The 12,455-nt window shown below is 47.2% G+C and overlaps 1 protein-coding gene across 1 annotated transcript; it reads left to right on the top strand.

Moving 5' to 3' along the window:
* The first annotated feature begins 1,562 nt into the window (after positions 1-1,562).
* On the top strand, positions 1,563-12,176 carry kbtbd2 (kelch repeat and BTB (POZ) domain containing 2). The gene is made up of 4 exons (XM_076721446.1): positions 1,563-1,742; positions 4,152-4,721; positions 8,043-8,208; positions 8,485-12,176. Exons 2-4 carry the CDS (start codon positions 4,549-4,551, stop codon positions 10,042-10,044), a joined length of 1,899 nt encoding a protein of 632 aa, XP_076577561.1. The 5' UTR covers positions 1,563-1,742; positions 4,152-4,548; the 3' UTR covers positions 10,045-12,176.
* The last annotated feature ends 279 nt before the right edge of the window (positions 12,177-12,455 follow it).

Genomic DNA, 12,455 nt, shown 5'->3' with positions numbered 1-12,455 from the left:
CCCTGAGGACTGCGAGGCAACACCTGAGTCCAGCTCTCTCTCTGCGCCCTGCGCCTCACCTCCTTGCATCTTATCCAGGCATTCAATGAGTTTGGTAATGGCATCACTGGGGTCCGTTTGAGCCTCTGAACAGGCCATTTCTCGGCGCCCGTGAGGCTGTGGGTGATACTGCTGCCGAGGCACGTCATTCCAGGTAGGAGTGAGGAAGCGAGGTTCAAACATGCGCCTGCAATCCATCGGATATATCGGGGCATGTGGCAAAACAAACCCGGGATACTGCATGTACTGATAAGGGTGCAGGCAGGGACGGCCAAAGTTAAAACCTGGGAAACATAAATACACACAGGGAGATTTCAGCCAATCAGTATTGTTTCATAACAGAAAAACGAAGGTTTAAATAGCTCGATACCTCCAGGCAAACCATAGTGAGTGTACGGGTTGTTCATCTGCCAGTGCTGGTAGAGGTAATAAGGCTGAGATGGTGGCTGGACATAGAAGAAAGGTCTGGGATGATGAGTTCTCTGCTGTCCGCTCCCAAATGTGTGTGGCTGTTTGCTTCCATCTGCAATTTCATTGTGAAAAATGTCATTTTCAAACAAAATTCTCGACTGATAGAGGTCATTAAAAATGTTCCTACACGAGTGAGATGTTACTAAACCAACATGTGGATATGAAATTATAAGGAAATCTTTACCGTCCATTTTCTTTCACGTGTTTGTTCAACCTGTCAGAAATAAAACACCGCAGAGGTATGAAAACGACCAAAAAAACATCCACCTGCTTCGAACTGCTAAAGCAAGTCAATTCTCTCATAAACAAACAGAAGCAGAAAGTCCTCACTCTCAGGTCCACAAGACGTCCCACTAACAAAAGCTGCAACATCTCCGCTCATCAGCCAAATAGGTAACACCTGCTGCCTTACCTGCACCGCTTCGGTTTCAAGAGGACAAATTAGTGTTTAGTTTCAAAACGGCCGTTTAGGCATCATAACAAGAAGAATTTGCGTTTGATGGTTTGCAGCAAAAACTTGTGCAAAGCCCCGGAGTGCCAAAGTGAAAACGAGAAATAAAGAGAATTTAAATGATTCAGTGAAAAAATAAATACCACAAACTATCTTTTCCTGTCGTCATTTCACCTCGGAGCACACTATGTAGCTGCTTATAAAATGCTGAATGCATGGATTTCAGATTCCTTACTTTAAAGTGACAAACGTGACGTCAAATTACTTACTTGCATGCTGACATTCTAAATGCAGGCTTAAGTACAAACTGTGAGTGTGGACAAACTGCGCGTTATTGACAATTTTGTCTCGTTTTCTACATTTCCTTAAGTATTGTTATGTTGAGGAATGCAAATACGGTGATTTATGTATTAAGTGGCAAAAAAAGCACACCTAGTAACTTAAATCTTAATAAAAAAGCAAAAATACCTAATGATTTTGTACGGCGGACTACATAAACATCCGCGTCTTCTCCTGTGGTGTCGTGTCTCCATCTGTCCAGCAGGGGTCTCTGTTCCTTTCTGAACCGAGACAGGCCGTTTAGATTGGGCGCATGCGCAGTATCCTCATTTGGCCTCTGGTCTTTCAGGCGCTTATGATGCGCTGAAAGGTTGTCCGCTGCTCAGCGCTTCTACACAACACTTTAATGTCTAAATTCGGCTTGAGGAGCTTACTTGGCACTTTCTGCTGACGAGAAAAGCCATCGCGACGGTTCAGTGCGTGGAATCTGCCTACACTTAATGTAAGGAAGCCCGGATTTTTGGTTGTTGAAGTGGTTAACTTAAAGAGTGTCTCATTCAGGTAGCTAGCTTACGTTTATTTAGCTCTTTTAGCACGTAGCCTAGCTATGTTTCTGCTAGCAGCGTGACCGCTCTCCAATTTTGGTGCTGCTTAGGTGTGTGCCTGTCATATCCTTTCTGAAACAGATTGACCATTGAGCTGATGATACCAGACGCTTGTCTCTCCAACAGCCTGTTAGTATGCATCAACAGACTGGCTACCTCGTTTGCTAACTATTACGTTAGCCCGGAACTGTGGAGCGCAGAGAAGCTAAAGTTGCTAACTTACCGCGGGTGGCAATCAAGCAAGTGTCGCTACTTGAGCTAGTGTTATAACATTGCATCGAAGCTAGCTGATTAGGTGTATTGGTCATTTGCTCAAAGACAAGAATGGCCACCTCGTTGATTGTGTGCTACAAATAAGTTACAGGGATGATGGTGATGTGAAGGTTTGTCGGGTTAGCTAATTTCAGCGAGATGTGTGTTTTGCAACAGGCCTGCCTGTCTGATGTTACTGTGGCATGTTTTAGATAGCCGACGGTTTGTTTTGGATATGGTGGAAAGTGGATTGGTGGTTAAGTTAACGTGCTAACGTAGCTAGCCAGCATCAGGCAAGTCCAAAGAGGGGTAGCAATAAACACTCTTCAAATGCCAGCATTTACTCTCAGAAATACCCGGTTAGATCGCAGGTTTTTGGGAGTAAATGTATCGTTAATGGACTGTTGTTAGCTCACCGTTGATAGATAGCTGACCAGCTATTCATGCGAGTGCTTTTGAAGTTGATGGCCTAACGTTAGGTGAAGGATGTGCCATGCAATGACCGATGGTGCAAGCTCGTTAACATCTATTTATGTATAACAGTGCATCTGTACACATTGTTGGTAAACTACATCCCTAATTACACAACGTAACACCGTATCGTGACCGGCTAACGAATGTTAACGATTCAATTTAGCAATTATCTCCTTGTGTGTGTGGTTTGTCAGCTCTTGAAATGTGGTATCGCTAACGTTAGCTAATGCTAGCTGTGGTAGCTAAAATGCTAGCTAGCTTCTCGCGCTAACGTTAGACACCAGAGTCAACAGAAATTGAAGATATGCCGAATCTCATGTTGACAGCTGCCTCGGGGCGTGTTGACTGCAGAAGTGTTAGGGCGAAAAGATGACACCGAATCAGAGGTCGCTCGGGTGTTCGCCGGTATCAGCACCCAGCAGACCTGGCTCAGTGTGGTGAGGAGGTGGTTGTAAAATCCACCACATCCTCCAGTCTGACATAGATGTTCAGCTGAGCGGTTGATGAAACACTGATGACATTATTAGTATTTCCTTGTTTTTTCCCCTCAGTGCTGTGTTGAATCAGACTGATGTGGCCGACAGTAGTAGGAGTAGTAGTGTCATTGGTGCTGTAGCTTCAGGCTGTGCTGGTTGAAGCTAATGAAGCCATTGGTGGTAATGTTAACGTGGCTTAATGGCTTTGTGTTGTGGTAACCTGCCAAAAAGCCCAAAGTCATTTAGGATGAGCAGTGGAGCTCAAGTCTTACAGCCAAAAATATGCTGTGTGGTTTTTTTTTTCTGCTTGATTGAAACGCTAATTATTTTACCTTTGGCTTCTTAATATCCGCCCACCTTTACCACAGGGCTCCTCTTAAAGTCAGCTGGTGTATATCATTGACTGGATGTCATATTCTCCGCAGCAGAAATTGTCATATAAACATTGTTGTCTGTTATATAACCTAATATAACCTGTAAAGGATCAGAATCAGAGAAAGCAGAATTGATTTAAGATGGAAAGTCTTGAGTTTTTGGCCTGTTATTGTGAAACAGAAAGATCTGGGCCCAGTTTCCCAATGACTTGCAATGGGACTGAGACCACGATAGGCTCACTGAAGGGAAACTGGAATAATGTGAAGCGAGAGCATCTTTAGCAATGAACCAGGTTCTGCGCTGTGGCACATAAACCAGTGTGTGAATCAAGTAGCTTTTTAGTTGCAGCCAATGTGAATCAGTGTAAGTTAGATGCTGTTTTTTATGTAAGGTCGGTCGACAGATAATTGCAGTTCTTGTAAAACAGTCGTTGCCCAGAGGCAGTTGCCACTTGCATTCAGGCTCTCTTCATGCCAACTGTGGAGCTGTCGGTGCAGTTTCTAGAAGCGAGGCATGAGGGTAGGGTGGAGGGTGGTGGAGGGAGAGATGGCAGCAGGTGACCTGCAAAGGCAGTGAAAGTGCTGTCTTTGCATTTGAGATGGTTTCAGTATGTTTGCTGCTCTGACAAATCACAGCGATAAAGAGTTGAAAGATTTAGGAATCAATTTTTCTTTACTGTTCCTTCCTTCGGACACTGATTGTGCTTTTTGTTTTCCTCCTGTTTTTCAGACAAGCACTGATGTAGCAGTGTTGCGACGGTGGTCGTGCTCTCACTCTACCTCTGGTCCCCAGTGCCTCACTGCATGACCTCACACAACAGATAGATCCACGAGGGGAAACAGCCCCTTCCTCACCCAGGACCCCTGGACTCCTGACTTGACACTTGGTAGCCACAACAGCCCAACCTTCTCTTCTCATCTTTCAGCTCCAGCAGAGGAAACGGTGGGAATCTTTCCACGTAGGAGCTGAACACCTCCACTTGGGCCAGTGGAGGTGTTGAAGAGCTGCCCTCCCCTCCTGTTCATCCTCAGTCTTGTAAGAATATTTTTTCTCCTGGTTGGCTTGAGTCCGGCTCTGCCGGCCTTGTGACTTTTCAAAACTGGGGCGCGATTCATGGGATGCAACCATGTCGGATCTCAGTGAGCGCAGGCCGGTCAACACGGACTACGCTGTCTCCCTGCTGGAGCAGCTGAAGTTCTTTTACGAACAGAAATTACTGACTGACGTTGTGCTGCTGGTGGAGGACACAGAGTTCCCATGTCACAAGATGGTCCTGGCCACATGTAGCTCCTATTTCAGGTGAGTGCGCCACACCATTGTCAGAGCAGTGCTGTGGGTGTGGAATAACTGCTGTTGCATGTTGGGGGTTTGTGTTTTTAACGACCTCAGGCTGATTGTGATTGTGCTTCATGTGGTGTAGCTATTCTGAAATTTTCTCCTACAGTTTCAATAAATAATGCACCGATAACAGGGCCGGCCTTTTGTGTTTAGAGACAGCAATTACTCCCCCCAGCCTGGCTGTGATGAGGTGTAGGTATGCTGTCATTATGTAGCGCGCTTGTTATGTCTATGCTCACCTCCTCCAGTTAGAATGAATAATGCACCACGTCGTAGAGCAAGTGTTACTCACTCTATACATGGAGGATGGAAACCAAGGGGATGGTGTTTCCTTGAAAGCTGGGACTCGAGCTGATATATTTCTGAGAGTATTAAATGAAGCCACCTCTAACCCGTATTTCTTCAGTCGTATCCCTCACGGCCCCGGGGAGGCCTCATTTGTACGCACAACATTGCATAATGAAGTGTGTGCACTGCGGTGAATATGACGGAGCAGCAGCCTCGGCTCTGGGAATAGTCCATCTGTGCATGACAGGGGCTCATGCTGCATTTGAACACCCTGTCTGACTCCCCGTGTCAGCCCTCCCTCCTTCGCTGCACACTCACACATGCATTCCAAGAAAAGGTCCCGACAACTCGATGCCTCCCTCTCGCCCACCTCTCCGCGATCTTCCCCGCCGTTTCCCACGCACTCATTATCTGGTGTGAACACGCAAAGCATTTCCCCTCCAGGGTTCAGAGGTGTCGCAGCGCTTCCTCTAAACTGCTGCTCCCTCCTTCTCCTTCTCTGTCTGTTGCCTCTCCTTCCACCTCTCTCCTCACGCCTCGCTTCAGAGGAAAGGGGGGACGGCGAGACTCTGGAGAGAGCTGGTGTTTGGAGGGGAAAGTCTGGTCACGTAGGACTTGGTGAGAGATGGAGAGAAAGGGGAAGAAAGGGAGGAAAGACAGGGAGGGGGGGCAGGGGTAGGCCTGCAGGGTTGCGTAATACAGCCTGGCAGGTTTAGCCCCTGCTGTGAGAACACAGTCACACCCCCAAAACCCTCAAACAGGAAGACAGAGCTGTGCTGCAGAGTTGCAAGTGACAAATATTCTTGTCATTGACTAATCTGTTTTTTTATTTAATCACTTATAAAATCTCATAAAATTACAGAGAATTTAGAAACACCATCAGATCTCCAACGCAGCTTCTCCAAATTGATTTATTTAAGGTCTGCAACTGAGGATCATTTTCATTATCGATTAATCTGCAGATTATTTTGTTGGTTTTGTCTAAAAAATGTCAGGAAAAAGTCTCCTATACCAATCAATCTGCACATTTTAATCTGTCCGAGGAGTTTACTTGAAATAAAAACATATTTAATTCACACGATTGTTCCCATCGGAGTTGTTTACTCGGAAAAATGCTTTGGCACACAGGAGGTGATGCGTTTGTACGTTCCTCAGCAGCAAGTGTGTCTTCTATGGAATAAACAGAAGAAGAATTGTGTGGAAGTTGGCATGTGCGGCGATGAGCACCGTAGATGGTGCCACCGACAGAAACTCGGTCAGAAAGTCCAAACACAGACAATGGAAAAGCAGTATCGCTCCGCCGCTCACGCTGGGTGTTTGACGTGTTGGTGACAGCACAGTGCAGAAGTGAGCATGTGGCACCAAAGACATCACCATAAAACATGCAAATTACCAGTTCAAGCCTGTAACAGTTCTACAGATGCACAAAATGTGAAATTGAAAGGGGTCAAAGAGGCTCTGACTCACTCTGATGAATGACAACGTGGAAACGCAGGCGGCCCGCCAAGGCTGCAGCAGCATGGGAGTCAGAGCCGAGAGGAGCCCAGCTGGAGCTAATCTGTGCACCGTTAGCCACCAGACAGGTGCTCGCTGTCGCTCTCTGTCATTCAGCGTTCGGAGCCGCGGCGGTGGACACGCTAATCAGTGTACAACAACTGTCGAGCATCGAGTCAGCGGCAACATCTGCTCCGAATAAACCAGAGGCGCTCAGTCCAGTTCTTTGAGGCCGAGAAAACGTCCGGCGTTCTGAGCCGTGATTGGCCAGTTTGGACAAAAGCAGATGACAGTGCTGAGTTAATGTCCCCCATGAACGATGTCAGTGTCGAACCCGATGCACAGTTTCTAAAGGAAGAGAGCATCGTGAGAAATCAGGAAATGACATCCACTGATTCACTTCAGTCTTATTCATAAAGTGGAAGCTTTAGAGCTGAAATGATCAAAACAATAATAAGATGCAAACAATAAACAAAAGCTCTGGTACCAACTTTGAAAAAGTAAATATCTGTTGCTTTTCTTCTGTGATGGTAATTGGAAAATCTTTAGGTTTTTTTCGCTGTTTCACCCCTTTCTGGCATTTTATTGACACTTACTTGATGAATTAAGGAAATAATGAGATTAATCAATAATGAAATTGATTGTTAACTTGCCATCTTAGCAACTTTTGAACCGATCCATGAACGTGTCTCAGTATTCTAACTTGTAGAGGAACATGTCTGGTGTTGAATCACGTGAGCTCGTGATGGTTTTAGGAACATTTTTCGTTGGATTTTGCTTTTCGAAGGACTTGGAAAATGCGTTCCAGTAACAGCCAATTACAGGTCCCCTGATTCTGGTTGGTAACTTTGTCTGTTTTTACAGCCACTTTGGCGAGAGGCCAGCTGTCATTAGGAGGCTCTGTTTATTTATTAAAAGAGAAACTTTGGATAGAAAAACAGCAGGACTGAATTTGGAGTTTATCACCGACTGGACTGGAGAAGTCGACCTGTTTTATGGGTTTATTATGAAGTCAGCTCCTTGTTTATTAGAAAAGGTTGAGCAGAAGCTCCAGATATCTGCAGGTAAGAAGGAATATACTGTGGATTTAATGTAAAATGGGGATTTAGTGGTCATGAAATTCAAATAGAATCCACTAGTCCAGTTTTAAAACACTCATTTCTGCTGGTGAAATACTGTTTATCTTAGCGTCTTCGCCACTGTGGCCTCTATCTGCTCTAATCTGCCTCATAGTCATGATTCTGATGATGCTGAAGTTATTAGTTTGCTTTTTGCTGCTGGAGTAACTTCATTAAATATATTTGTCACTAACTTTGCACCTCTGGCTTTATCTTCTGAATTCAGAATCTATCTGAAGTGATGTTAAAGTTACTGTGAGTCCAGTTTCAGGTCGAGATCTGACTGAGCTTGAGTTTCTGGATTTAACTGGATTTTAATCGGTGTGAGATCTTGAAGTTCACTCCCTCCCGTGCTGATGTGTCGCTGTCTTTGTCCCTGCAGGGCGATGTTCATGAGTGGCCTCAGCGAGAGCAAGCAGACCCACGTCCACCTGAGGAACGTGGACCCGGCCACGCTGCAGATCATCATCACCTACGCCTACACGGGCAACCTGGCCATCAGCGACAGCACCGTGGAGCCGCTCTACGAGACCGCCTGCTTCCTGCAGGTCTGTAAACGACCTCCTGTCATCCTTAAAGAGCTAGATTTTACACTGACTCAAGACTAAAACCAACAACTAACAAGTATTATGTCCATGAAATGTTTTGTTCCTCTCTGCTGCTGAATGTGTATTAATCCACCACAGAAAATAGTCCCCAGCTAATTCACTATTTCATAATATTATTAGTGTCATAATAGTAACTTTATTTTTAAGGGAGCTAAAAACAACATGTTTGTCTGACAGACCTCTGACGTTTACCTCTTGTCCTCTGTCCTCGTTCAGGTGGAGGACGTCTTGCTGCAGTGCAGAGACTATCTGGTGAAGAAGATAAACGCCGAGAACTGCGTCCGCATGCTGAGCATCGGCGACCTGTTCAGTTGTAGCGAGCTAAAGCAGAGCGCGAAGCGCATGGTGGAGCACAAGTTCCCTGTGGTGTACAGGCAGGAGGCCTTTCTCCAGCTCTCCCACGAGCTGTTGATAGACGTCCTGAGCAGCGACAACCTCAACGTGGAGAAGGAGGAGACGGTGCGAGAGGCGGCCATGCTGTGGTTGGAGTATAACATGGAGGCACGCTCGCAGCACCTGTCCTCCGTGCTCAGTCAGATCCGTATCGACGCGCTGTCGGAGGTGACGCAGCGCGCCTGGTTCCAGGGTCTGCCGCCCAACGACAAGTCTGTGGTGGTCCAGGGCCTCTACAAGTCCATGCCCAAGTTCTTCAAACCTCGGTTAGGTATGACCAAGGAGGAGATGCTGATCTTCATGGAGGCCATGTCGGAAACGCAAGGTGACGGATATGTGATGTCTGGGTCCATGCCTACCGCGGTTGTGTGTTACAGCCCACAGGCGGAGAAAGTCTACAAGCTCAGCAACCCCCCAGGAGACCTGCAGAAGGTGGGAACCCTCGTGACGCCGGACAATGACGTGTTCATCGCCGGCGGACAGATCCCTCTCAAAAACGCCATCACCAACCACGGCAAGAGCGGGAAGTTACAGGCGGTCTTCCACTCGGTTGATAGCTTCTTTTGGTTTGATGCCCAGCAGAACGCCTGGGTACCCAAAACCCCCATGCTGTGTGCCCGAATCAAGCCCTCGCTGGTGTACTGCGAGGGCTACATCTATGCAATCGGGGGCGATAATGTGGGAGGAGAGCTGAACAAGCGCACGGTGGAGCGCTACGACTGCGAGAAGGACGAGTGGAGCATGATGAGCCCCCTGCCCTTCGCCTGGAACTGGAGCACCTCCGTGGTGGCGCACGACTGCATCTACGTGATGACCCACGACCTGATGTACTGCTACTTCCCTCGGGCCGACACCTGGGTGGAGATGGCCATGCGCAAGACCAGCCGCTGCTTCGCCTCTGCGGCTGCCTTCGGCGACTTCATCTTCTACATCGGCGGCCTCCACGTGGTCAGCAACTCCGGCATCCGCCTGCCCACGAGCACCATCGACGGCTCCTCCGTCACTGTGGAAATCTATGATGTCAACAAGAACGAGTGGCGCCTGGCCGCCAACATCCCAGCCAAGCGCTACTCGGACCCGTGCGTGCGGGCCGTGGTGCTGCTCAACTCACTGTGCATCTTCATGCGCGAAACCCACATGAACGAGCGCGCCAAGTACGCCATCTATCAGTACAACATGGAGCTGGACCGCTGGTACCTGCGGCAGCCCGTGTCCGAACGCGTGCTCTGGGATCTGGGTAAGGACTTCCGCTGCACGGTGGGGAAGCTTTACCCTTCCTGCCTGGAGGAATCCCCCTGGAAACCCCCAACCTACCTCTTCTCCCCCGACGGAGCCGAGGAGTTTGAGGTGGACGGGGAGCTGGTGACCCTCCCCCACGTATAGCTCTTAACCTCCGCTCCCCTACCTCGCTGACTGAAACAGGAGTCTGTGATGCTGAGGGATGAACATGAAAGGGGGGGGTGGTTGACGTCATGGGTGTCGTGGAAGGGGGGGGGGGGTCTCTGGACTCGCGGTAGCTGCAGCTGAAGAACAACGCAGCCCGAAACAAGCTTGGAGAGAAGAAGATGCCCCTCAAAAATACTAGTAATCTGAAAATTTCAATTTTTTGTTTCTTCTTCTTTTGTCAGTTGGGACATCTGTTGGATATTATTACAAGTCTGTCTTACTGTTTCTACAATGTGATAATCTAAACATCAGCAGATTTTTGTGATGATGATGATGAGGGTGATGATGCACTTAACTGGTAAACTTTCTTGGAACGACAATGGCAACTGTACCAAAATCCCCCAGCTCCCCCACCCCCAATCATGGCTCCCCCTCCTCCTCCCCCTCCTCCTCTTTTCTCTCACCACTGATGAAGACGTACTCCTCTGATAATCTGTCATTAGAGTGTCAGAAACCTTCTCTGGAGGCTTGAAGCGAGGCTCTGAAAAGCTTGCTCCTTTGGGGAGGACGGCAGATCGGCTTTGATTCACAGCAATTCCAATAGATTCCAGTGGAAAAACAAAGAAAGAGAATACAAAATGATGTGTAAAAACCTCTAAATGTGCCACTTTCTGGTGGAGCTTTGGCACGAAGATCCACGAAATGTGGCAGAAAGTTTGGGAAAATTTCTAGTAAGTGCTGTCGAGTTATTTAGTTGATGGTCTAAGAGTTAAAAGAGATTTCGACGCCTGAACATGTCTCACTAGGAAACACAGATTCTTCATAGTATTTAAATCTTACTTCTGCTCACATGGAGGAACATCAGCTTATTTATTTATTAATGTTTCTGTCAATAAAATGTTGGAAAATAGTCAAAAGACCTCTTAAAAAACGTCATTAAATAGGTCGATTCACCTGAGCAACAGTCCAGATCCAAAAAGTTTGACGTGGATCCTAAAGCATGTAAGAATCTGGACCTGGAGAACGTGAAATGGTTTAAATGTAGAGAGAAAACCTTCTCAGATCTGAGGATTAGATGGTTTCCTCTGTCTCGATTGGAGCGTGAGGAAGTTTTGGGCCTCAGTTTGAACTCTGGGAGCTTAGACTCATTGATCCTTGTGTTCCAGGTTTAGGCCTGTTTCAGCCGCGCTCTGAGTCTCCACTGAAATGATTTATAATCGGGGGTTTACTGCCGTCCTCCGCGAGGGAGCGAAGAGCCTTTCAGAGCCGCCGTTAAAGCTCACAGGTGCAGAAGCATTCGACCCTCTGCAGGTGGGTTTCAGGGTGTTCCTTTCAAACAGGATCCATGTATCTCACGCGGCCCCGCGGACGACAGGGACGGAGGCCGCGGCTCTTCGGGAGCGGTCTGAGGGCTGACGGGGAAGCGAGTGAGCGGCGGAGAGGGTCCGAAAGAGGGCGACTGCAGGTCCGGTCACCCGCCACCTCTCCTCCCTCACCGCCCCGTCCTCCACCCCGACTCCACGCTCACGCCTCCACAGCCCGTCTGCACACAGGTCTTCCACACAGCCAGCGGTTCACACCTCACTCCATCCGTCGCCACAGGATCGCCATCCTTTGTGTTTCTTTCCACGAGGGTCTCTGCAAACACACTCTCAGTACAAACATCGGTTTCAGGCTCATGCATTTTTTTTATTTCCAAGCTGCTGAAATATATATATAATAAAATATATATTTTTCATAACTGTTCTAGTGTGGGGAAAATAACCAGGTCTATTTTGTATTAGTGTCTTTTTTTAATTTAATATCAGACATTACTGTAGTGTGATTGTGGGTAGATATCCATTTTCCTATCAGATTTAATTTTTCTTGCGTGAATATTGAGGAATCTTGCTGCTGATTGGTTGTGAGAGGAGAGGGCTGGCCCACGGCTGTCGCCATTGAAATCGTCTCAGCAACCGCCAGCAGTAGTGGAGAGGGCGGGTTGGGGAGGGATGGGGTCTTCCTCCTACCTTAAGAACATGAGCACAGGTGCTTCATGACAAACCTTACTAGCATGTTTGGCTGCATCATATTCCTTTGGCACTGTATTTTGAATGAACGTTAATTTATTAAAAAACATACCAAAAACGTTCCCGACACTGACTCCCCGCTTCTGTTTGTTTTGGCTGACAGGTGGAGGTGTTTGGACTGCAGCCGGGCGTAGTTTTAGTCATTTAGGTCGGGTGTCGAATCTCAAAACTTGAGTTTGTGGTTTTGAATTTCTGAACAGATTGGTTTTTAAACTGTGTGCAAAGAGTTTGCTTTAAAAGAAAAAATGCAAATGTTTATTTGGACAGTAGAGTTTCAGGAGTTTGGCTTCTTTTATTAAATAAAAAGGGTTTTTTTGTGTTACTTTTATTGTTTATTTT

The sequence above is a fragment of the Chaetodon auriga genome, chromosome 21, assembly GCF_051107435.1.
Source record: "Chaetodon auriga isolate fChaAug3 chromosome 21, fChaAug3.hap1, whole genome shotgun sequence".
Classification (NCBI taxonomy): Eukaryota; Metazoa; Chordata; class Actinopteri; order Chaetodontiformes; family Chaetodontidae; genus Chaetodon; species Chaetodon auriga.
The sequence above is the reverse complement of the archived record's forward strand: the minus strand, read 5'-3'. Positions and strand labels throughout refer to the sequence as shown.